At 46.2% G+C, this 26,705-nt stretch overlaps 1 protein-coding gene across 1 annotated transcript in view; it reads left to right on the top strand.

Annotated features, from left to right (window-relative positions):
* The window catches only part of CFDP1 (craniofacial development protein 1), a 62,398-nt gene that overhangs the window by 9,283 nt on the left and 26,410 nt on the right, over positions 1-26,705 (top strand). Inside the window, exon 5 of the mRNA XM_069026462.1 lies at positions 8,213-8,317. Coding sequence (XP_068882563.1) covers positions 8,213-8,317 — 105 coding nt within the window. The remainder of the gene's footprint in view (positions 1-8,212; positions 8,318-26,705) is intronic.

The following is a 26,705-nucleotide window of genomic DNA, read 5'->3' as shown; positions in this document are numbered from 1 at the left end:
TGAACAGTATAAGCATGGGGATGATGCTGTGGGACCATAAGACAAATCAAACCATCCAGAATTACATGAGATATCAACATGACCACTGTTTAGAGGTGGCAGACTAAAAAGTGGGTGGTTGCTTTTCTACTACCAAGCACCAAAATGCTGATCTTGGCATAATGGAGTGTAGGCAGCAGCCTGTTTCTGCCCTTATGCTGTTGTTTTTCTTAGAGGTCAAAGCATGTCTCAGCTATCCACAGTTTATATTGGCTTTTCCCAATTTAAAAAACAACTATTGATTTTTTTTTTTTTTTGGAAGCTAATAAATGAAAACACGTTACCTTTCAAGAATGACAGGGTCTCAGGGGCACGTTTTGATAACCTTTTCTCTGTGTGCATCCATTCCCTGATGCTTCAGAATTTCCTTGGGGAATACTAACATTGTACGATGCTGACTGGCACGACCTGCCCAGAGTTGAGGTCACTAAGTGTGAGCAGGAGCTGTGCTGTGTGCTGGTTCACTTGTGAGCCATTTGCCTTTCTCAGAGGCAGCTGCAGAAATTGTAACTTCATAAACATCAAACCTAGCCAGAGCACTTGGTTCTAAAGTGAATCTAAGCCAGAGCACTTGGTTCTAAAGTAAATCGTTTTATGGTTTGCTTAATGTTCTTGGAGAAGGGGAATGGCCTACTGAGCAGTGTCTAGTCAGGGTTTTTTCATTAGTAGATACGCAGGTGAGGCTTCTGCACAGAGGGACTGTAAGTTGCAAAGTGTTACACAGTAGTGCTACACTCACCAACATGCTCACCCCTGTTGTTTTCCTTTATCTCACCCTGCTTTTGAAACTCCCAAAGTGACTGAGCAGATGCCCACCTGAAGGTCATTTTCGGCTTCTAATGTGGCTTGCTAGTTTCAAGGAAATAATTTATGTGTGCTGGTTTCATTTGTGTGGTTTTTGCTGGTAATCACTGTGATAGAAAAGAAGGCTCAGCTGGGATCTCCAGAGTTAGGAGGAGTCTCAGAGCATCTCCAAAATGATGGATTGACCTCCAGGTATTTTTGGGCATTTCTAGGTCTTTCAGACCTGGGGTGTCTGGGTGCTGCGTTTGCGAACTGGATGACAAACTGTGTTCTCTCATCTCAGGTTCTTCCATGTGTGTTCTGCCTATGTTCTGTGTAAGTTACTGTGGAAGTAGTTCAGTAAAAATCACACCCTTCCCCAGCAGAAGACATTGTTTCTTTATCTGACTTTCAGGTAGTTTCCTTGGTTTAAAAATCTGAAAACAGAGCATGCTTAGTAACCTATTTAGGTCTCACAGTTTCAATAGCTCTTCTGCTACTAGTATGGGGATCTTTGGTCCCTCTGTTCATGCCTTCATCTCAGGGGCCTCAGATGCAGTCCCAGCATTTTGCTGCTTGGCCTGTTGCCCTTGCTTCCAAGCTGCTGCTCATTCCTGACAGCTCCAGGCTCAGAAAAGGGCTTTTGATGTCTGGTGAGGTGCTGGCAGAGGCTGCTTTGCAGGCAGTGGGCCTGGGGTTTCCCCTGCTGGAAAGTGCAGCTTGCAAGATGCATTTTTTTTTTTCCTTTAACTAAGAGATGGTGAAGCAAGAGGGTTTCTGTGTTAGCCTGAAGGGGAGGCAGAGCTGTTTGCTGCTGTACTATCTCATTAACACATTACAAACTGAGCCAAGCTTAGTCTGGCCTTTCCCCCATGGGGCTGCTTCTGCTTTGTAGTGTGTGTTGGCTCCTGTTATGATCTGTGTAACCTTTCTGTCTAGTATTCATAGCTCTAAGTGAATTTGGAACCCCTGGCTCTTGATACCTATGGTACTCCTTCCTTCAACAGGAGAGACGTCCATGACACAAGTGCTGCGCTACTTTGTGGGAGCTGGAGGGTTGCAGGGATCTGTCTGGCTTTCAGTGTATTTGGAGGTCTTGGTTAACAGGGTCAGGGGACTGTCACACTCACACATGCAGCAGCTCATCTGTTCACCTGGAATGCTCAACTCAGAGGTGTGTTCCCTAATGTGGAGTTAATCCTTTTGAGAGGTACAAATGAAAATATAGGGATGCCTCAAAGATGGACATGCTAATGCATGGTGGGGATTTTGAGGCAGTGCAGTGGAGCTGGCCAAGGGAATAGTTATCCAGAGAAGCAAGAAGAGACCTGGTACTTGGAGGTGCTTAAAACTGGGGTGAATAAAGCTCCAGTCAACATGATAACATGATGAAGGCTTGTGCCCTGGCTGCAGGTCAGCTTCTCCAGAGAGCCATGTTTGACATGCTCTACCTGTTGCAAGCCCCAGTGGAAGCTTTGTAACTGGAGCGCTACTTCCCTCTGGATTTAGGGAGCCTCTTGCAGAAGCTGCAAGCAGAGGTCCAAGAGGGGCCTGACAGCTTGGTCATCATCTCAAGAGGCAACACTGTCCATATGTTTTCTTTGCATCTGTCACGGAGTCTTTGTCATACAGGAGATGACAGAAAATCGGTCGTTTCCTTCAAGGCTTGCAAGGTTATGCATTATTGATGTTAAAATACCATTCACCTTTGCTTGTTTTCAGGTGAGTTGGTTTGAGATGCAGCCTGGGCTGACTGCTTGGATAGCAGCACACACCTGCTGTGAGGAGCAGCACCAGGCAGGCAGCTTGGCCCTTGCCTGACTCCAGGAGAGCTCTCATCACATTTGATTCTTTTTAGAAACCAGCCAGCTTCTCCTGCCTGTCTAGTCAGCCTACAAAATTATCAGTTATTCCAGCTTGGTCTTGTCTGTGTTGCTTCAGGGAATAGGCTCAGTTTCCCAGGAAACAGCTTCTCCCACCTGGTTTGAAGAGGAATTCTGTTTTTTTTCTGAAAGGGGGAAAACTAATGTTTTACTTGGAAATTAGAAAAGCGATGGGTGTGTACTAATTTTAGCTCTCTACACCAGGTAATTCAGCATAAAATACATGCATGTGCAGTGTGCAGGCAGATGTGGCCTGGAGGTTCACTTGTGTGAGGACTTAATTCCCTCCTGGAATGTGCTGAACCTGTGCTTTCCAGCATTTTCAGGGCCTTGCAGGCTGGAGGATCTGGCCGTCATGCAGTGCATCTGTCTGTGGAAGGCACATGGGACATTGCAGCTGGAGCACAAAAGTCCACCAAAAATATTCAGAAAAAATATTCTTTGGCTCAAAAGGGATTAGTTTTTTTAACAAACCCCTGTAGATGAGTATTACTTTCTCAAGTGATCATTCCAGAAGGCTGGAGGACTATTTATTGGGACTAAACACAGATGGGGAATATTGAAATAGGGTAATTAGCCTCGTTTTTGTCCCCCTTGGTCTGTGATTCCCCAGAGCTAACAACATTAAGATAGTGTGGAAAGTTTTATAACTGTGTCAGGTCTAAACTGGGGCAGGTTTCCCAAGTGAGGAGTGTGTCCTGAGTACAAGTGGTAAAGAGCTGGCATTTTCCACAGCTTCTACTCTTGTTTTCCTTTTCTCAGCAGGAAGATCAGTGGAGAGAGTAACTGTGCTGCTGTGAGTAAAGATTTTAACTGTCTTCTCTGCTCTAAGTCCCCTTATACCCAAATACCAACATGTTCTTTCTCAGCCGGATGTGCACCAGGTGTTTTGGTTAGGAGAATGTAGCTGTGTTGAGCCACCTGGGGGTAAATTGGAGGGATTTTGGCACTTGGGATGCATAAGGTTGCTATTACACAGCAGACTACAGATATTAGCCTGCAAGTCTTCTTGATATGCCTGTTTGTCTTTCGCAGCTTGTCCTTATCCTGCCTCCGTTTCCCTTTTGTTCAGAGATGAAGCTCTGCTGATGCACTTCTCCAAGGGCTTGCAGGGCACCTTGCTGCTTGCTGCTGAGCTGGGCACTTTGCTAACACACTGCAGCCTTGGCATCCCTTATGCAAATTCTGTTTCTGGCCAGCAGGACTGGATTCAGCTGTGCTGTAGTGGAGGCATCTGAGCACCACACTGGGGCAAGTCCTGGGCTCTGGGTGTTGTGTTGTGCCACGGTGTGGTGGATTGAGAACCTCCTCTTCACCCTGGTAACTCTACACCTGGTGTAAGGGTGCAGCAGACTGGTGTATTAGACTCACTCTGCCACTGAATTGAAGCATGAAAATTTGGGTTTAATCCCCTTCTGCAGATTAGCTGGAGCTGTCAGCATAATGCTCATTCCAGCATGTATTCCTCCTTCCTTGTAGCAGTTTATGTGGCTAAAGGCACTGCTGGAAAGCAGATCAAGCACTTGTTCTTAAATTAATCTGCTACATTTCAGTACTATAAGCACTCTGTGGAACCCCTTCTGGGGCAGCCTTGACAGCAGGTGTTGTCTTCATGTGGTTTGTGCCCAGTGTACATAACTGGGGCCTTTTCCATGCATGTAGGTTGCAGCATTTCAGTTGATAACTGTAAAAGGAAGGGTGATAAGTTCTTCAGTGGAAGTTGGAACTAACATACCCACCACTGGGCACCAAACCAGCAGGCTGGGTGGGTATGGCTATGCCTAAATGCTTGGGTACCACTTTCAGCTTGGTTCAGAGATGAAGGGTCTTAAGAAGGACATCTGTAAGTACTTGAGGCACTTAGTGACCCAGTTTCCAGTGTGTTTTCCTTATAATAACTTCTAAATATGGAAGACATTTCTATTTTACAGTTGCACAACACGTTGTACAGTAGCATCATCTGTGCTACCAGGCTCCGGCATGGTCCAAAAAATTAATAACTGTTCTGTGTTTTGTAAGTCTTATAATGCAATTTAATAGCATAGCAGTGTAATGAAATCTCTGTGTTAAAGTGATGAGAGTGAGCAGTTTTGTGTGTGAATTACAGGGGCTGCAAGTGGGCGAGACACTAGCTACTTGTTTTATTGCTGACAATATACTTATTTTCATGTTTATTCCTGGATTACAATGTCTGAATAGCATCCCAGTAAACAGTCATGCAAATAGTTATTTATCAAGTATTTAAAAGTGAGAGGTCTTGTAATTTTCCTTAGTAATGACTGTGATTTCTTCCGACTGGATTAATGACTCCCATTTCTCCCCATGAAGAACAAGAATTGTTTTGGTTTCTACATGGAGAGAGTTATTGTCTCCCATAATAATGCAGACCAGAGGATTTCTTTTTCCTTCCTGGCCTGAGATCTGGGAAAGGTTGAAATGTGCATAACCTGAATTAATACCTTGTAAAGCTCTTTAATACTCTTCCGTCACTCCTGTTGGAGTGGTGCAGGAGTTGCTGCTGGCATCAGCCTAGCAGCAGCCTGCCTCAGAGCAGCTTTTGTTTCAGTTTGAGGCAGTAAGTGGGTCTTGTGATGGAATTGCCTTGAAAGGTCACTTTTAATTACATTTCTGTCGCATTCCTCTGTCCCCAGCTGGGCAGTCCTGGTGGAACAGGTTGCATGCAGCTTTGCAGCTGAATTTCTGCAGCGGACAACTCCAAAAATATCTGTTAGAGCAGCTGCTGGCAGGCCAAAGAGAGCAAAGAAAATGGAACTAAGTGTTGTATTTTGTGCCCAGCCATTGTTACTGGTACCCTGAGGTGGAAGAGGGTGGGAGAATCAAAGCATAACTAAGCCCTTGGTAGCAACCTGTCTTGTACCCCTGGATAGCTGAAGTGTCTGTCATTGAAGGCCTGTGCCAGACTCTCCCTGTGCTTCATGATAAGGGTCCTCAGCAGGCAGACATTTCTGCTTTCTCGCCCTTTCTGGGATTGAGCATCTGCCTGTTCCAAGAGCTGTGGCTTGTAGTGCTGGTCCAACCAAGAGTGTGCTGTCTCTGTCGGAGTGAAGATCCCAAATTTATCATTTTAGCCTTGCGCCTTTCTTTTCCTCAGCTGGTAGGGGAGACATCAGTCAGTTTTATCCCTGTGTTGGAGAAGGCTGAAGATACTCAGGAGGTTCAGGCCAAAGACCCAGTGCTGTGATCCCAGCTCTTTCACTGGCTGTGAAGACTTGCTCGCCATTGTGTGTCCGGATCCTGTAAGCTACTTATCTGCCAGATTCTGTAGTTTTGTGGGAGCTGAGCTGGGCCATCGTCTCTTAGCAGAGCCTGTGGGAAGGCATGCTTTCAGTGACCTCTGCCTCCTTTCCCAGCCCCTGCCTCCTCTTGGTCCTACACTCTTCAAGGCCCAGAAACGTGCAGGGTTCAACAGCTGGGATCCAATCCAGGAGCAGGTCCCATGGCTGTAATGAGACCAGTGGAGAGTTGGGGGTTTTTTTCCAGGGCACGTGGTTACTATGCTACACTTCTTGGGTTCCTGCACACTCCAGGTTGCCTAATGTTTCTCTCTGTGGCCCATGTGCTCCCTTGCATGCCAGGGGTGCACTCTAATGGCACAGCAATGCAGGGGGTGACAAGAGGAGAGGGACCCTGCCAGGAGTGCACTTCAGAGTGCACAAGAGAGGATCCTGCTTCTCAGCTTGGCATGGGTCAGAGCTGGCTGTTCAGATGCTGCATTTGAAACGAGACTGTGTGATTGCATTGATCTGAACTCAGCCTCATGGCTGAGGGGAATTCTGTTTTATTACTGCATGAAGACACCAAGTTTATCCTGTCAAATGAAATCCATGGATTATGTCGGGTAACCTTTGGTGTATGACTGCTGCATGATGTGACCACTGTTGCCAAGGGCTGTGGCTGGATGGTGTGTTTGGGGTGTTCTAAATTGTGATGATGCTGTAGCAAGGCTTTTTTTTCTCCCTAAACTGCTTTTCCCTTTTTCCCACCCCTTCCCTTACCAGTCTGATCAGCAAACACTTCTAAATATTCATAGTGTGGGATTTGTCTCTATCCGCATGACTGCCATGGTTTGAAAGGCATGTGACAATGCAGGGGGGAAATGGGGTTAATCTCCTCCTGCGCTGGCAGAACAAGGCTGAGCGGTTGTACAGCACAGGCATTTATTCTTGTGCCTTTTCCACTGCACTTGCAGTCTGTGGAGAAGGAGGAAGGAAGTTTCAGATGTTGATTCAGTGTCAGGATGGAGACATGGATGCACTAGTTGTGTGCAAATGAGATTTCAGGACATCAGTGCCTCCAGGGTTAACAGATAACTCCGTGTCACTTTTGTGATGCCAGCCCAGCAGAACCCGTTTGGGGCTGCAGCTTCTGGGGTTTCTCCATGACTATTAGCCAGTTCTTACATGGAAGTTGTGGGGTCAGGTTGGTGGGTAGGAAGCAAGCAGTGATTAGCCTGACTTGTAGCTGGAGAAGATCCCATGACCAGCCAGGCTTTCAGCCTCTCATCAGCATATGCTCTAGACCAGGGATGAACCTGCACACCCTTGCTGGAGCAGATGTAACCAGAGGCCCAGGCTGCAGGAGGGTGAAATGGAGGATTGTTTCTTCTGTGCTGACTGAGCTGTGGGTCAGGCTCTGTGCCCAAAGAGCTGCAGGGCCCTGGAGAGGCTCACAGGCTTGTGCTCCATGGGAGCAAAATTGTTAGCTTGGCAAATCAGGGCAACCTCATTAAGAGCTACTGAGAGCGTGAAAAGTGTGTTGCTGGAGGCAGGTCATGGTAAATGAGAGGGCTAAAGTAGCTGGGGTTTTCTAACAATTAATTATTGAGTGGTTTTCTAGAGATTCTTCCTCATGTTTATAATTCATTCCCTGCTGTAGATGCCATATTGATTTATAATTTTTTGAAGTTTAATATTTTGCACCCTCGGGGCCTCAAACAAAAATTAACTAGAAAATGAGAGTAAACTTCTGCATTCTGCCTTGTCAGAGCTTTCTCTCCTGTTCCCCATTCCCAGAGCTGGTTTCCATGCTCTGGTTTGGGTTGCAGATGTTGCCAAGCCTGTGTGCCGTGGGCTGCAAGACGTGGGTGGCAGAAGAGCTGCCTCACTGACCAACAAATGAGAAAATCCAGAGCCCAATTAAGAGCCTGGAATTGCCCACAGTGACCTGAGGAGAGCATTTAGTAGCTGCTAGTGAGACAGGCCTATTTGAATGAATAAGCATTCCAGTTTGTTGGAAGGAAAAAAATCCCCTCCTCCCCCAGCTCTAATCAGCTACTCTTTTCCTTTTTCCTGCCATGAATATAGAGGGTTTGTCACTGGAATGAAATCTTAACAAGATGTCTGTTCTTCAGCTTGCAACTGGTGATCTCTGTGTGGGGGATGTGGGGACTCTTATACCTGTTCTCTGTGTTTCCTTGATGGATCTTTGATTTTACTGTTGAGTACAGCTCTTTCATACCCTCTGGTTTATCTCTTTTCCTCCAACAGAGTGACTAAAGAAGTGGACTCAAACTCAAAAGAAGCGAAATCTTTTCTGAAGCAGCAAGAGAAACTGCAGTCAGCAGCTCCAACTTCCTTGCCGACAGTCTCGGGGTGAGTGTGGGATTTCCATGCCCGGGTATGGGCCCTTAGTGAGAAAGATGGCACTCGAGCCAATAGTACAGGCTCTGAAGTATTTAATGGGTGTTTGTTTTCTGCAAGGTTTCAGTGGGAGCAAGACTAGGCCTGGAAGGTGTGATGATTTGGGCTGGAGGGAAGGAACTCGTGAGTTCCAGTGACTCACTTCATAGGTTCAGGCTCAAATTTCTTAATCCTCATAAATCATTCCTCCTAGTAAGGAAATAGTGATTTGAATGTCTTGAGCAGCCTGATGAAACTGCAGGTAGCCAAGGAACATGCCTAAGATTGCCTACATTCCTTTGACAGGTGCTTCTCAGGGCTGTAAAAAGCCATGTCAGGCTGGGCTGTGCCTTCTTAGAGCCTTTGGGTGAGCATTTAAATGAGAGATGGTTTTGCCTCTTTGATGTTCTCTAATATCATTTTGATGTGGATTTGTCACTTCCTGTTCAAGCTCTAACACCTAATTCTGAGATTATCATAATGCTTGTCAAAAGATACAAGGAGGTCGGGTCCCCTGTGCATCTGACATGCCACTCTGGTTCTTGATGAGCTTGGGAGATCACCAGCTTCTTAGGAATAGAGGAGATGCTTCTGTGTTCCAGTGATGATTTTTATTTAAGTCAGTTGTTTGCATTTATATTTGAAAGACATAAGCTGCGTATGATTTGATCACACAGAAACAATACCCATCAAATAAATACATTGTCCTTCCCATCTGCTTAGAGCAATTCTCCAGTGTGAGTTAAGGCTGCCTTTCCCAGAGATGCTGTTATTCAGTTGCTGCAGCTGGATTGTCACTCATTTTTCCAGCTAAGTGTTGCATAGCTTGTGCTTAGCTCAGGGTGGTGAAAGCACAGTATGTGTGTGTGTGCATGACCCTTGACAGCTGCTGTTCTCTGAGCTGAATGAAGGCATAGATGAGCATAGTCTTCATGCTCTTGTTCACCCTGCACAAGGGCTTGTCCCTGCAGAGCTCATTAATTAAGTAACCTAAGTGTTGTGTGTGCAGGGTTTTGTGCTGAAAAACTTGCCTTGGGTTGGGCTGGCATTCTTTGTACAGTTTTGGTGGCCAGAGTTTGTTCGAGTGGCAGCTGAAGCTGGGGCAGCTCCTCACCGTGCACACTGCTGGTGGTCCCATGTCTTCAAACCTGCCTGCCAGTTTCCCCAGCAGTTGCCCTGCTGCTCTGAGTGCAGGCAGGTTTGGCAGCCCACTGGGAAGGCTCCAGGGGCTATTCACCTTCCAGTTCTGCAGAGATCAGGCCCAGGGGAGGAGCTGGGTGGCCAGTGGGCCTGTGCAGCCTGGGCATTACCAAGGGGCATGGTTGCCTTTTCTGGAGCTTGGATTGCTCAGGAGTAATAGCCAGAGCCCAGTTTGAGTTAATGTTGCAGATACTGAAGAATTCACATCAAATACGGAAAAATATGGACTAAAAATTAATATAAGAAATAATGAGTTCAAGGACTTCTTTAACTTTCCTTCAGTGTGATTATTTTGGAAGCAGCTTAATTAGGTCATCGTTCAGCTTGCTGATGTGTGATGTCCTACTGACAGTTGCTTGCCCAGGACATGAGGTGACCTGGCTGTGGAGAAGGGTGGGGAAAAGGCTTGTATGTCTTGCCTTTCTTGAGAGCACCAAACCCCAATCCAGCACAGCCCCAAATGCCTTCCTTTTCACAACCTCCTGCAGTGCATCCTGGCTTTGCATGGGGATCCTATGGCAGAGGAACAGCAGTGGTGTTTGGGTAGATGTGTGGAACAGCCCAGTTCTTTTGAGGCTTTAGTAGGAGGTTCTCTGGGGCAATCTGGCCAGCATGGGCCCTCTGATCTGAGAGTGCTCCAGGGAGTCTTGGACTAGTATCCAAGAGTGATCCCTGAGACTGCCAGAAAACATGCTTGCCTTTGGGCTTAGGAAGATACTTCCAGCTGGGAAGCCAGCCAGGGCATTTTCAGGTGAGAAAATTACTAGCAGGCTTGTGGTATTCCTTAAAGCCAGAGGCAAGCCCCTTATGTTAAGCAAATTACAAAGATCAGATTTTAGACTTGAGCCAAGCTGTCCAGACCCTGCTGCTCTGGAGCAAAAAGCCACAAGCCTTGGGGGCATGCCAGAGCAGTGCTTGGGGACTGACAGAGCCTGGCATAGCCTGACAGTTCTTTGCAGGTACCTTTTGTCTACTTAAAATAGAAGTTTTTGGGGAGAGGGTACATTTTTCCCTTATGCATTATGGGAGAGCTCCAGTCTATTGCCACAAGGCAGTGAAAAATGTGATTTTGGGATCCTAGCTGTGCCTATGGACACCCACTGTGCTGTGAGCCATTGTCAGCCCCCAGGAGCTTTGTCAGCTCTTAAAAAAAAAAAAAGCCTTGCCCTCTGTGCAGGGAATTTGAGCAACTAAGAGCGGCCTCTCCATCTGGCTTTTCTTTCTTCACCTTGCAAGCAGCATGTATTATTTCTGAATGCAGCCAGCCTACCCTGCATTTATTTAATTTCCCTTCTCTAAACAGACAGAAGTAATCCAGAAAAGCAATGGGCACAAAACCAAACATCCGGCTCCACGTCTCCATGTTACAAACCCTTGCAAACTAACTGGTCCAGGGGAGGGGATGTTTGGGGCTGAAAGTGCATTTCCTGAATGTGTTTAACATCCATACCGGATGTGCTATAAAAAGCTAGATTTGTGCTTGTGAGGGACATGGGGGTGGTTGGAGGAGAATAACTTAAACACTTGGCTGTAATTAAAGCCAGGAGTACAAAACAACCCACCCAGTTCTCTCAGCAGGCTTTGCTAGAAAGGTCATAAGCCCTTGGTTCCCAGGGATGTGATGGTTTCCCAGCCTTCACATCATTCCCATCGTGTCCCCCTGTGACACACAGCTAGGCAGTGTTCTGTCAGCAGAGGATATCGGTTTGTTGGAGTGGTTTGGGGTTGTGATACTCTGTTCCAGTTGTTTCTGTTGTGCTCTTGGGTTCTGTTAGGCTCTTGCTGATGCTGTCAGAGGTATCAGATATGGTGAGGGTCCCACTGATCCCTTCTCACTTACTGCCCCAATAGATGGGTGGAAGGCTCCCAGCATCCAAAAAATGCCCTCCACCCACCCAGCTAAGCCTTCTTGTCTGTGTGTTTTAGGGTTCATTTCTTATCTTTAATCACTGCTTCAGGACCTTTTGGGGAAAGAGGAGCTCCTGGCTGTAAATGAAATGCATGACCTGATGGAGGGATCAGTGGTCATTCTGGTACTCCAAGAGATTTTTTTTGCCCTGTCGCCAGGCCAGGCAGGACCTGTGAGCAGGGCCCATCATCTCTGCACTAGTAATCCCATTGTACAACCAAGCATTTCATATTCAGAGGATGTTAAAGCAAATGAAATCCTCCAAGCAGCTTACTGCAAAATGGTTCTGTGCTGTGCTTGTACTTGTGAGACACGACACGGGGTTGAGCTCCAGGCTGGGAAAGCCCTGCACTGACCCAGCCCTGCAGTGGGAGCAGCTGCGATCTGCCCGTCGGTCCTTGGTGCTTGTCAAAGCACGGCGGCATTGCACGGGGAGCAGTGCTGCTGTAGCGGTCCTGACAATGGAAAAAATTTAGTTGGTGGATCTTATTTGAGATTCTCCTCTAGGCATCTGTTTCTACACAGCCTGAACAGGAGCCAGGAAGAAAAAGAGAGGTTTTTCACTGGCTTTGTTCTTGCTTTTGCTTATTACCGAAACCATTTGTAATTAAATGTGGACTTGCTCACTCAGCCCAGCTGTTGCTTTTCTGTTTGATCCTGCCTGAAATTACAGTGGTGGATGTGTGACCTCCTAGGCCTTTTCATGCCTTGTAGGCTGGTATAAACACAGGGGTACAGTTTGCCTTTGAAGCAAGCAGGCACTGCTCTCACAGAGTTCAGGAGGTGCTGTGCTTGCCGACCCCCGGGCTGCGTTGGGACTGCAAGGGTTTGGACCTCAGTACAAGACCCAGCAGGAAAAAGCACTGCAGGAAAGTTCTGACCCTGAGACACATACTTGCCCTGAACAAAGAAAGCCAGATAAACTCTAGCCTGTTCATGATGGATGCCTTCCTCCCAGAGCAGTGGGAGCAGTAGAGCAGTTCACATGGACTGACTATTAAATGGTGTGAAAAGCATGGTGGGAGAACCTGGTGCCTGTTTGCTGTAACATGGTAACATGTAACATGGTGACATGTTACTGTAATTTCTAAGCCAACCTACCACTCCAGCCTGGCCCCTCCTAGGAACTACTTTGTATCCAAAGCTTTTTCTTGCAAAAGATGCTCTTTCTGCATGAGTTGGCTGGATCACTTTGCTATCATGACCAAAACTAGTTACTTGAGATCATATGTGGACACTGGTGAGACAGGCACAGGCTCTCCGTTTCTGGAATCTTCAGATGATCCAGAGCAAGTGCTGCAGTACATGCATGCCTCCAGGGAGCAATTTCATTTCATAGCAAACCCATGGGCTTTTATTCCTCAGAAAGCAGGAATTTACAGTCTTCAGCTCAGCATCAACTGCAAACAATTATTTAGCTAAAACTCTTGGACATTATTCTTGTACAGGATGAGTTAGAATGCCAATAAAGCAGGTAATCAAGACCTTTGGGGGAGCTGGAGGTGGGGTTTTTTTCAGTAGTCACTTAAGCCCTTGAATAGTTCTGCTCTTCCTGGTGAATTCAAAGCTTCCCATCTTTCTCTTGCTCTTCCCTTACTGTGCTCCAGAGAGTGCTGTTCTCCCAGACAGAGAGATCCAGCCCCTTGCACCACAGCCAAACGTCTGGGTGTAGTAGCACACGACATACTTTTCTGTGAACATGATGAACCAGCTAGGGGCAATAATACTCTGTGCCCTAGAGCTAGTTTTACTTGTTTCCTATTCATATGGTTTGGTTGTGAAAGATTAAATGTGGCAATAGCTGTTCCAAGGGAATAATTTCTCTTCGGGTCTTAGATCCCATGTTGTTATTATCTTTAATTATTCATTGTTAGTGCCTGTCTACTGTTTTACATGTATCCACTCCTTGAGTCAATGTGGTAACAAGGTTAGGTGAGTTTTTGGAATATCTTGGTTTTATCTGCTAGTGGAACTGAAATTAATTCCTCTGTAGGGATGAGTGTGGAAAGGTGTTTGTATGTGTCAGGAAGGGGAAGTTTGTTTTTGGGAAGTGATCTGTTCAGTGTTGAAGTGTTTTCATCAGCCATAGTACATAAGATGGTGATTGCTGCACAGTTGTAAATCATGTGAAACACCTCATCCTCTGAGCATCTGCCTTCCCTCTTGAAGTTAGTGCCACATGAAATGAGAGCACAGCACTGAGGGTGTCCATCTTGGCCAGTGCACATTGGCAGCAGCGAGGGCACCCGCAGGGGTTGCACAGCCCGGCTGAGGAGCCAAGTGAGTCTGGCTGTCTGAGCTGTGAGCCATGGCCACACTGCCATTGGATCCTGTGCTAGGGACCTGACTGCTTCCTGCAGACAGGCTTATCCAGGGCTGCAGTCACCTCTGAGCTTTAGCTATGGGTGGGTGAGCTCTGCCATTTTGGGACTTTGCCCCTTTTCTGAAAAGTTCTTTCTTTTGAGCTTATGTTAAACATATTTTGATAAGAAACAGAGCTCTGAGTGTGGGAAGTTTCATACTCAGTCTCCCAGACTCAAAGCAAAACATGCACTAAACATCCTTGTTTTAAACTAGTCTCTCAGGAGCAGTTCTTTCTTTTTCTCAGGCCAAATGAGTCAATGCCTCCTACCCCAGCCTCTGTTGTGCAACAGAAATGAATGAGATTCTTTAGCTCTGTGCTGTGCTTTCCTGTGGCCGTGCTACCACGTGTGTGGTTGCCTTTCTTTGGGGCAATGGCATCTTATTGGAAAGAAGTTTAGCAGTGCCTATACAACTCTGTGCCTTACTCCAGTCCTCTGTCTTGATGTGGCTAAGCTGGATCCCTGGGCTGGACTAAGTGGGATCAGCTGTTTCTTTTTCTAGTCTTGTTGGAGGTTCAGCAGAATGGAATCTCAGCTATTTGAGGACTTACTTCTCTAAAGCATCTGTCTTATAAAATAAAAACAACCCCCCACTAGTCTGAGGCCTTTGATAATTCCCCAATGAAAGTTGTGGGGCAGTTTTCCCTTAGGGCAGTACAGGTTTTATGAGGCTTATTTTCATATGCTTTCATCTCTTGGATCGTGAGCATTTCTCTTTCTCCCTCTGTGAAAATGATTGAGGAAATTAACTGCTAATGGGGAATGAAGCCAGCTGTATTTTTATTCCATACCCCTTGCAAAGTTGTGAAGGGAAGCCCTTGGATCTTCCCATGTTGGACTTGCTCTGGTTGGAGTGAGAGGTGAGAAGGGCAGCCTTGCTTTATGGATAAAGCCTAGGATTGAAGGTGGATGCTAAGAGCTCCTGTTCCCAGCTGTTCCCAGCCTTGGGGGTGTGTCTACCAAGAAGATTTGTTTCCAATTCTGTTTTATTTTGCTTTTATAGTGCTTCCTTGCATATTAACTGAGCTGTACCATGTCCCTTGAGTGTCTCCCCCATACCAGATGCTTGTGTTACATCCTTTTGCTTTCCCACACTTGTGTTCCTCCCTTTTTCTCATGTCAAGGAGCAAGTTCAGCTGAATCATTCTTCATGAAATATGAACCAAGTAAGTAAGGCTGGAGTGGCAGTCAGAGTAGAGTGATGCTCCCTGCTCTCAGGCAGTCCTATTGCCCCAGGCTTTTCACACAGTAGTGGCTTCATTCATGGAAAATCTCATACTAGTGGCCTCATTCATGGAAAATCAGCACACCAGTATTTTCCAGCACATTTGTTAGCCAGAACTTTGATCTGTGTGCTGTGTTGTCAGCCTTGTGCAGGACTGTGAGTAGAAAATGAGCATGCTCAGGCTGGCTGGATTGATATCAAGATGTGAAGTCAAGCAATTAGGGTTGGTTACCAACTAAAATGCCAGCTTTCTCCCTTCCTGCCTGAAAGGAGGTGTTGGTGTGACTCTGAACTCTTGAAGGGTGCTTGGTCTGTCTTCAGAGCTGCAACCTCCTCAGCTGGCACCAGTCTCTGCCACTGCTCTTTTGTTTGATTCCAGAAAAAGACCAGGAGAGGCTGAGCAAGTGTCTGCCTGGCCCATGGGGATTTCCTCTGCCATGAGGATGGTTAGGATGTCTGGGATTCACTTCAGCTGTTGCTGTCCTGGTGTGCGGGTGGCAGAGCCCCCCATTTTTTGCACTGCTCATATTCCTGCAGATACGCTGAGCCTCAAGTGAACTGGTACACAGTCTGAGCTGAAAGGGCACCTTAAACATGCTCCAGTCTGTCTCAAGCTCTCCAGGGTGCTCTAATCCAGTCTGCCAAGCCATGGAGTACTTTGTTTCCCTATCCAAGGAGTTTCAAAGCCTTACTAATGTGTTGGGTTACAGCCCAGTTGTCTTTGCCCCGGAGCCCTCGCCGTTGTGCTTTTCAGAGCGCGAATGGTCCTTGAGGCAGTTGCTGTACAGAGGGACCCACTGCAGAGGCAGATAACCAGTGTTGTGTTGGCAGCAGATGTCCCTCAGGGTGTGCAAGGACATGTGTGACATGCTCTTGTACCCGCTGAGGCAGGGAGGGGAGGGAACAGATTTATTTGACATTTCTGTTGGAGACCACTCCTTTTTTCTGGGAATCCCAGGGGAAGATATATTTTGTGGCATCTCTTCTCATAGCATCTACTATTGAATCTTGCCCATGAGAGTGGTGAGGCCTTGGCACCAGCTGCCCAGGGAAGTTGTGGCTGCCCCAGCCCTGGGAGTGTTCATGGCCAGGTTCGATGGGGCTTGGAGCAACCTGGTCTAGTGGAAGGTGTCCCTGCCCATGGCAGGGTGGTGGAATGAGATGATCCTTTTAAGATCCCTTCCAACCCAAACCATTCTGGGATTCTACGATTATCAGCAAATAATAGAGGATATATATGAGTCTGATCTGACCTTGTGCAAAAGCCTTAATACCCTTTCAAGAGCTCATACCAGTGCTGTTACTAAAAGCCTCCAGGCAGCCAGTGGACAATAGTGACGCCTGTTCATCACCCAACTGCCTGGCTGGAGAACAATGATGGCATTTCTTGGAGTAACAAGTCCTGGGCATGTGCAGGGTTGGATTGTAACACTTTTTTTTTTTCCCCTTAAGCTGCAGGCTTGAGAGCAGCAGGTCTGGATGTAGCACCCATGAATGCAAGTAAGAGGAAACTTGCACCTCTTGGAAAATACTGAAAGAAAGCAAATGTCTGTTTTTTAGATGCTTGCCTGCTTTGCCTTGAGGTTGAGTATGTGTATTCTGTGTGTCACCAGTATGTGTTTGCTGTTCAGAGGTCAGTTCAGATGCTTGTTTAGCAGCAAGGAGGGGGTTAAAGAGAACCCGTGAAAGCTGGCTGATTGCTGCTCATGGCTTTCATAATGCAAAGCCTGTGGGAATTCAGCCGGCTTGGGCTTCATCTCCTCCCACCCCCTCCCCTCTGCTAGAGGCAGGATAACCTTCCTGACTCCTCTGGAGCTGTGTCCCTGCCAGTACGGCTTGCGCAGGGAAGCTCAGCAAAAACCCAGCAGAGGTGTAAGCGTGTGAAAGATGAGATTATTAAACTTTCTTGGGAGAACACTGAAAGAGTCATTTTCCAGCATGGTCGTTTGCTTATACTGTGACTGGGATGCAGCACGTCTGCCTCTTCATCTGTGACCTGCAGATTTCCCATTGCAGGGAGGCTGAGGAAGCAGCTGGTATATGAGATATCTCTGACTCTCTGGAGACTGGAATGCAGGGATGTCCTTGGCTTTGCTGTAGGTTCTGGATGATGCATAGCAAAGTTGTTTAGGCCAGAAAAATATGAAGGTGGTTCAAGCAGTGGTTTGTACAGCACTCTGCACACTGACCTGTGCTGCAGCCAGCACAGTGCTGCAATGTGCTCCCTGTGACAAGGGGTTCTTTCTAATGTTTGTTATTAGAGAAGTGCTAAACAGCCAGTGCAACCCAGGGCCTTCTGTGTAGCGTCTGATTTAAGGACAAGCACCATCGTGGTGTTTTTCCTAATGTGTGAAATCCCTTCTCCCTCCCTGCTGTTTGCAATAACCCTTTGCAAAGCTGGAAAGGCTCTCCGTTTCCTTTCCCACTCACACGCGTGCATTTTTGAGCCTCGCCAGCACTGTTTGGCTATTTGCATTGGGAGGGACTTTCTTCTACTTCCCCAAGTCAAAGAAGAGTGTGTAGCATTTATTTTAGAAATAAAAGCACTTCTCAAGAATTACATGGCCTCTGCAAACAGATGAGCACAAAACAGGTCATGTGCTTTGGGCTGACTTTGAAGACTGTACAGGATAGCTGTCTGCATCCTCACTTCTTGGCTTCATGGCTGTTGTGTTTAACAAGGATGCTTAAGAATCTTTTGAAGGAGTAGTATAGTGGCAGCTTTACAGGTCCTGTGGGACAGTCAGGGTGCTTAGCAACTTTCCCCTGGTCAGAGTTGTGATTGCAGGGCAAGGTTTGGATGTTTATGGGGATAGAATACCTGCCCTCAAACAAATGGGGGGGGGTTTTTCATCCTGACTTTTCTCAAACCCTTTGGAAATAAAAGTTTATTGGTGAATATTAGTGAGAGGTTGTTGGTCATATCTGCAGAGGGACACTACAGAACTGTCTGTCTTCTACTTCCTTTGTTACAAACAAATGTCTCCTGGAAAAAAAGTTTCCTACTGCCTCCTTTCTTTAGCACTAGGCAGGCTGGATGGGAATTAAGTAGCATTGCTGTTACAAGAAGTGCTTTCCTGTCTCTGCATGGCACAGGGATCCTCTGGTCAGCTTTGATACCTTCCTGCTCCACCTCCTGCCCTGCTCATGTTGTGCCAGGTCAGCAGGTATTTGTGCTGCTTTGTCCTTAGCTACTGAAGTAGTCTTTAACAAGCATGTGACTCAGTGGCAGGTGTCACACTAGATTATTTGGAGTCAGATCTGTTCTTGAAATAAAAGGAAGGCTTTGAGTGCCATCCAGTTTTGTCCACACTGGCAGACTAAACCATCACAAACATCTCAGCCTGAAGCAGCTTTGGGCAGCACGTACAGCTGTGTTGGAACACAGCACCTTTATGAGCCCACCCTGGCCTCTTGCTGCTGCTATTTTTTTTTGAGTAACAATGAGAAAATGCAAACCTTCAGTATTCTTTCTTTGTCAGGAGCGGTGCTTTGCAGGAGGGACTCTAGGTTTTAGCACCATTTTCTAGGCAATTTGAGTCAGAACCAGTGGGCTTGTGATGTGTGCTGAAGGTACCAAAACCTGGTGATTTAGAATGGGTGAAAATGTTTAATATCAACTGTCCTGTTAACGTACCCCCTGGAAATGCCCTTTGCCTGGTCCTCATCACTGTGCTGTGGTTATTGTCTTCATTCATCCTGGCTGTTAAAGGGAGAAGTGAAGGCAACCACAGGCTGGTGTGCCTGAGGTTATCTGGGAAGACGGACGGATGCAGTTTCCCAGATCTGAGGCTGGCCCTGAGCTTCTGGATTGCCTTTCTTGTAGCACCTGCTTCCCATGTTGCCTTTGTGACTGCCGGGCTAAATACTGCTGCTTTTAGGTGAAAAGTCTGATTGTGCATGAAAAAAAGGTTTCCAATAAGACCAGAAAAAGGACAAAAACTCCAAAACCCTCTCTGAACCGGGGCATACCTAACATGGCAGGCCTGCAAACTAGCTCCTTAGTCTACTGCCTAGAGCTGAAGGCCAGAAATGCTCAGGAGTTCATCTGCCTCAGCTCCTGCATGGCACACTTCTCCCCAGCCACCCCTGTGCCAAAGCAGTGGCCTTTGTCTGGCCTCTCTGGTAAAGAATTGTATCTAATTTTGAGTATAAGACCTCAAAAATTGAATAATCCTCCCTTTCTTTGAGCTTAATTAACAGTGGCAACTAATTGTTGAACAAATAATTTGAAACAGTTACAAATATGCCAGAACTTCCCAGAATACAGCAAATTTCTTGAGCTCTGCTTTTGTGCGTTTTATTTAGGTGTCACTAGGATTTGGTTGTGTTTATGCCTGTTTCATGTGGAAGAGATTGCTGCTGCCTCTCTTGCTCTCCAGGTCTCTCTAGGTGCCTGTCTCTGAATTTGAGGATGCACAGTGGCTGATTTATGTCATTTACTGGTTTGACCAAGGGCAAGCTCCTGAGCTGTATAGCTGTGAGTGATTCATCTTTCCTCATCCATGGAGATAAATGTCAGGATGGATGTCAGCTGTCTGGCTGATGCATGAGTGAATCTGCTTTCTTATGTGCACCTTGAGCCAAACGTACATGCATGAATTTTTTACTGTTTGTGATAAACCTGGAAATGCAGATTGTGTGGGAGGAAGAGGCCTCCTGGTTTTAAATATTGATACCAATATAACGGGGCTGTTGCTGTGACAATCTGGGAGCCTTGAAGCATTAGCTCAGAGATTATGCTGAATGCCGTGGGGAATTCAGTGGTGTGCAAAATAAAAGAAAGAGCTTTGCAAAGTGATAATATGCTTCAGATGGAGAAATAACGGATGGGGTCTGCTTGGGCCCACAGGCTATGGGGTTGAAAATGGGAGAGATTCAGGCTGAATCTTTGGAAGAGGTCCCTGACAGTTTTTTTATTTACTTTGATTTGTGATGTAACTAAAAAGAAAGCAGCTGCCCAGAAACATAGGTGCCTATGGATTGATTGCTGTGGAGGAAGAGGTGAAGACCCTGTTCCTGGGAAATGCTCAAGGCTTGCTGAGGTGGATGTGGTAGGTTGTCATCATCTCTAGAGCCTCAGTTCAGAGAGTATCAAGTACTTCTGCTGTGTGGTTCTTCATCAGCTAATCAAGTGGAACACTCATCCAGAAGGCATGCTGAGGGCTGAGAAACTTTTAAAAATAACTTTAAGTGTTGTTTTCATCCCTTCACTCCGTTTAGGACTTTGAGCCATGTGTGGAGCTAATACACAGACACGCTGGGGTTCTGGCGTGTGCAGTTGCCTCCTCCCCACCACAGCTTGTGAATAAATTGTAAGAGGCCTGGGGACTCCTGAGCTGGCTCCACACAGAGTGTACCTGCCAGTTCTCACAGGGCTTGCTAGCAAAGCGTAGCTTTGTGCAGGGTGATCTGTGCTGCTTTCAGATCTGAGCTGGCTTTGTGCTTTCCTGTGCGTGGTCTAATCAGCTCTCTCTGAGTGGGATTTGCTGGGCAGTGCCTGTTGAGGCTCCCGGCCTGGCTGCACAGCAGTGAGCAGAGGTCTGACACTTTGGGCACTGCAGCCCTGCTCCCTCCCCTGCTGCTGTGAAGGTGGGGAGCTGGCTGTAGGATATTTTCTGGCTTTCACATTAACTGGTTGTAGTAAGTATTGTCTACAACATAACTAGTAGTAACTCCTTATTTAATTTTTGCAGGCTGTTCCAATATAGAATGTAGCTCTTGCTACAATAAACCTTCAAAATAAAGGGATAGCTATTGATGAGGGGTAGCAGAGAGCATCCCAGCACAACTGGGACTCCTCTGGGCAAGGTAGGGCTGTGCAGGAGGGGACTCCCCTTTTGTACTGTGCCAGAGGGATCTCAGCACCTGATGCATCAGGGAGCATCCTGGGAGCACATTGTCGTGAGTTAGTGTGCATGGCAGTTGTGTACACTCTGCCCTGTAGAGTTTGAGCACCTCAGCATGGTTAGTTGGTAAAGGAAACGCAAGGTTATAAAAATTTAGGATAACTATCTTCATGAAAAAAGCAAACACTGCTGAGAGGTTACAGGGGACAGGGAGGGTAATAGCAACCCAGTCTCTTAATTCAACTGAAGTTTCACTCAATGTGGAGAGAGTAAATGAGAGGAAGTGATTTTTCTCTGCCAAGTCCTTTATTTAAATATAAAAGCTTTTCATGGCTACTTGCAAAAGATACTGTTAACAGTGTGGTCCTTTGCATGACACTTCTTTCAGGCTCAGGCTCCTGCCGCGTCAGCCAGATGATCTGGCCACTGGCTGTTGTGTTCCCCTATTTCTCTCACATCCATGGTCGTTGGATCTTTTTGCTGAGCTATTTCAGTGCACTTAGCTGAAACTAGGCCTGACTGCCAGCATCACATGCTGAAATAGCCCTGGAACAGCTGAGTGCTGGAGCCAGTGTCATGGAAGACATGGATAGATTTAAATGAAGGAACTTCATTCTTAGTTAAAGAACTTAATCTTTCCAAAAAGAGCTTGTTTTCTCAAGGCAGGAAACATGGACTAAGGAAGGACCATTTTATACTTTCTTCACTTAGGTGTGTGCTCTAGGGCAGTGGTAGAGGCAAAGTCCTGGATAAACCAGGCCCTTTGGACAACGGCTCACTTGCAGTATCTCCTGTTTTAAAAGCTGTTCTGTGTGTATGTGTGTTAAGGTTACTATTAGGATAACCTAATATTAGGTTATTAGGATTATCATGTGCTGTTGCATAGAGTTGCAAGAATAAATAGTTCGTGTACCAGCGCAGCATCTCTGGAGTCACATACATGCAGCTGCTGGTGCCTGTGGTCTTTGCAGTCAGAGCTCATTCAGAGACATAATGATACCATTTTCTTCAGCTTTTTAATTAAACAGAGACTTGAATTCCATATATTTCTTTCCACATTTCTTCAAAGCTCTTATGTTTGCCCTCTTCCCCCCACTTCAGCTTTCCCTAGTAGATTAGAGCCTGCTGGAAAACATAGAGCACATTGTAAAGTCCAAAGCAAAAGCTGACTCAGCGATCCTTCCCATTTAGGCTGCCACTGTTCATGGAACAGGAGGTTAGCCTTAAATTACTTCTGCCAAAAAATACTGCTGCCCATTTTATTAACTATTGCTGTGTCCTTTAACTTAGTTTTTTTAAAAATGTAATCCACTAGTGCCTTAACACTCTGGAAAAGAGGACTTTCTTTTCATATGCTGGAATAATTCTCATTTTTCTGTAAGAAGCATTTGGCATCTCTTCTCCAGATCTCTGGAGAAAAGCTCTCTCCTAGGCACAGACCATATCTCTACCAACAGTGGCTCCTGTCCTTGAAGGCTTTCAGCTTATCCTCTCTTGAGGAGAGGGGGCATGGTTGTGGTGCTGGGTGGGTCTCTTTAGAGCAGGCACAGGGCAGCACAGGAGTAAAAAGACTTCCTTGTCATTCCCATTATCCTTACTAGCTGGAGCAGATCCACTCGTGACCTCAGAGCAGATGGGTGTCAAAACCTGATCCCCACTCGTGACCTCAGAGCAGATGGGTGTCAAAACCTGACCCATGTGTCTGATCTGTGTCTGTGTGTGTGATCTCACTACTGCGTATGAAGCTGAATGCCAACATGGCAGCAATGCTGGAGGAGCCGGTACTGAGGTGCCACTACAAAGAGAAAAGCAAATCTCATCAAGTTCTTGTGTTCTCCATAAAGCAACCAGTAACAACTTGGGGTGATGTTCCAGGGAGAAAGTGGAGTTTGAGGAGGGAGCTGGCCAGAGAGCGGTGCTTCATGTGACAGTGGTGGGAATTTTGGATGCCTGTTGTTCTTGGAAATATGCCCCAAGTGCCCTTTTTCCACTGGGGTATTAAGAAGTTATGTAGACTCAACCTAATTTCATTAATGGATTTAAAACAGGTTTTGACACAAGGCAGCCAAGCACATCAGGAATGGAACAGAAAATATTCTTCCTTAGTCCAAGAGCCTGGAATCTGCCTCTCACACCAACTAAAGCAAGTGACAAATGCTGGTTTTGTTGTAATCTGAAATCTTTCTCTTTTCTCCCTCCCCCACATCCATCGTGTGCATGAGTGCATAGACTATTTATTAGCAAATTTAAAGCCACAGGCACAAAACTACTGTGGAGTCACCCTAAGGCTCCTGCACTAGAGGAGGAACTAGAATGTTGAATGCACTAGAATGTTGAATTAAAAGATACTTACCAAAGCAGCTGCATTCAGTCTCTTGATTGCCTTGACTCCAGCTCAAGGTACTTATTGATGCTTTTCCTTTTAACCCTTATTTCTTCTCCAGTCTGATCTGCATTTTTGACAGGTGATTATTATCCCTGAAAGAGCTGACAGCTCTGCTAGTCTCAAGTGCTGCAGAAGTCCTGATGATGGTTTTAATGCATGCAGGTTGTCTTTGAAAAATATTTGGAAGGAAAGGCTGTAGAAAACTTGTAGAAAACATATGAAGCTTGTCTGCATTGCTCTGTTGGGGCAGGACATATCCTGGTCCCAGAACAGCCCCTGAGATCACAGGGTGTCTTCAATGGGGGGCACTCCTAATTGTGAAACCTGGAACAAAGTGATACTGGTAACAACTAGACAACTTCTGTAGGTATTTTCAGCACTTTCCTGGCTCTGTCCTTAGAGGTGAGAACCTTTCTCAGCTCGTTCCTCTCAGCTGTACATCAGTGACCCCACTTCTGGGTTTGTTCTTCACAGCAGGTGCCTCTCACTGAATTAATCTTGTTAGTGGGCAATCTGTGACTTGTCTGAGTCCAGAGGAGAGGCTCGTTCGTGTCAGACCCAAACCCAGGCTGTCACTGTGCAAATACCTTCCTCCTGTGCTGGGAGACTGTAGGAACACCCAGATTTGTTGCTCAGGATGTCTCAATTAAGCCATATTCAAAGTTGAACTGTACTGCACAAATGCTTGTCATGCTTCAAGACCTGTTGATGGGAAGAAGAACATTCTTAGAATCCTAGAATGGTTTGAGTTGGAAGGGATCTTAAAAGGATCATCTCATTCCACCCCCCTGCCACCCCTCTTCTTCCACTAGCCCAGGTTCCTCCACGCCCCATCCAACCTGGCCTTGGACACTTTCAGAGATAGGACATCCACAATTTCTCAAGGCAAGCTGTGCCAATGCCTTTCCACCCTTACAGTGAGAGATTTCTTCTTAGAGACTAATCTAAACCTCCTTTCTTTCAGTTTAGAGCCATTTCCCCTTGTCCTATCACTACATGTCCATCCACCATGATGGATGATGAGTGTCCTGGTGCAAAGCCTCATGTGCAAGGGTTGAACAACTAACAAATGCTAGGATGAAATTAATTCTAGGAACGACCCTATTTTTAACTTCTTAACAAACAAAATTTTTGTAGCTGCAGTTTGGCAGGGTTCTGTCTCTTGCAACAGGGGTCACTGCTTCCATACAGTGCTAGAGTTGGTTTATCCTATTTTTACTAAGCTGCGAAAGTTGTTTTTCTAGTATGCTGTGACTCTGCTTGCTTCCCTACCCTTAGACTCCATCTGTACACTTCAAAATAGAAGGAGGAAGAGGGCAGAGAAAGAACAAAGGCTCATAATACGAATGGAAGGAAACTAGGGAAATTCAGGAGGAAACGGACAGTGAGAAATACAAAAAGATCCAGCTGCGCTGAATGCATGGGGTGTGAGTGCACAGGGATGCTTTCTACTTGTATTCAGAGCTCAAGACCTGCATTGTGGAGCTGAACTTTCCTTTGAGTCAGTGACCTATTCAGACACCTAACAATGTCCATTATGTACAGTCAGCTTGTTTATGCCCTGTGCAGGGCTTTCATACCTTTTTCCATGTACAATCAAACTACTTGACAAAGTGGCCACGCTGGGCTCGATTTTGCTGTGTGAGCTCTTGACCACCAGCTTTCAGCAAGCATCTTTTAAGTTCAGAAAGATTTAAGAGGACAAACCGTGATGACAAGATGCTCAAGGGGAACATCTGCTGATGAAAACATTGCTCTTAGCTGACTGATAGCAATGTCTCTTTCCTTTGAAGGACAGGGAGAGGGGAAGGAGGTAGCAAGAATTGGGTCCCTGCCCCTCATGGAGTTGTAATGATCAAATTGATACTGTGAGCAGCCTGAAGAGGCGAGTCCACAGCAATGCTTGATGGCAGTGTGGGACCAGCCTGGCAGCAATGTTTGTGCATCACTGTGGGGTTAGAATAGTGGAGAGGGGAAAGCCAGCAAGCTGGAGGAAAACATCTCTGCCATGGAGACCCAAGCAGTGCTGTTGCTGCCTTCATCCTTGCTGCAGAATAGGTGGGGCTGTCAGCCCATGGCAGAGTTATGCTTAGGTTTGTTCTACAGCTGCAGAGGAACCAGCTGGCCCATGTTTAACATATGAGGGGATCCCCCAGGAGGCTTTGTATGCTCTCCGTGGAGTTCAGGGCAGCAGCTGCAGAAGTGCCGAAGTGTGCTCCTCAGCAGAGATATCCTCTGTGACCTTGGGCAGCCCAAGGTTTTAGCCCTGTTGCTTGGAAACAGCTCCCACCTCCACTACAAAATATAACATGAGTTTTTGGATCACGTGATAGCTCTGATTAACCGGTTCAGCCTTTGGGGTAGGAGGAATCATGACTTGACCTTAGCCTGTAGTTTTCAGCACAAGGATGTAATTCTCAGTTGAAGGAGGTGCTCTTTAACCCAGCCCACCAAGAAGCAGCTGTAAGCAGTGGCTGAAAGCTGAAGCTAGAAATAAGGTACATATTCGTGGTGTGAGCAATTTGGGCGTTGGAGCAAGTCTGTGCAAGCACTGGTGCTTTCTCCTATTTAAAGAGAGAAAGCATTTTGGCAACTTGCTTGTTCTGTCTTATGCCCTTGTTTAACCACCACTCATTCAGTTAGAGCCACTTAGCAGCTTTTAAGGCATTTCTTTAGGGGAAAAAAATGAATTCTACACATTCAGGAAAACATCTGTCATGGCTGGGAGCAGAAACTGTAGCTAACGTGGTCCCTGGAGCATGTGGGAGAGCTCCAGTTCGTTACTGCCTCTCTGCAGTCACTTCTGAGAGAACAGAAATGGTTGTGAAGGTGAAGAAGGATTTGGCAACGTTGCCCAACATTTAGAAAAAGAAATCAAGGGGTGCCTCTTTGAAACCTCAAACGTGTGCACAGCACATGACACACAAGGAGTGTTTTTATTAATGTTTGTTCTCAGGAAATTGTGTTGCTTTGTAAGCTGAGCTCTTTTAAGTGTCTTAAGTTTGGCACACTACGAGCTGGGCTTTAGCAGGCACTTCTGGAAGTTGTCAGTCTGAGCTGTATTTTCCTGACTCAGATCCTTGCAGTACGAACTGAGGAATGGAGCATTTAAATGGAAAAAAAAGTAGAAGCTACAGTGCAGCTAGATAATGTCAATCTTGTCATTGCTTTTAATATTCATTGCCAGGCACAGCGATCACACTATGCCAGTTTTAAGTTAAGCAACCCTTAGTCCTAGTCATCTTCTGCCTACATACATGAAAGGGATGACTGAGCCCACAGCTGCTAAAGGCATCTCTCAATTACTTATATTTCACTGGGTATTTAAAGATTAGGTCGGGATGTAGAGGATGAAAGGGTTTTTCTTTATCTTTTAATAAGAAACTTGTATTTGCAGATATGAAAAAGACCAAAAACTGAAGTGTCCAA

This window comes from Aphelocoma coerulescens, chromosome 11, assembly GCF_041296385.1.
Source record: "Aphelocoma coerulescens isolate FSJ_1873_10779 chromosome 11, UR_Acoe_1.0, whole genome shotgun sequence".
Lineage (NCBI taxonomy): Eukaryota > Metazoa > Chordata > Aves > Passeriformes > Corvidae > Aphelocoma > Aphelocoma coerulescens.
Note: the sequence above shows the minus strand (reverse complement) of the source record. Positions and strands in the feature narration are given on the sequence as shown.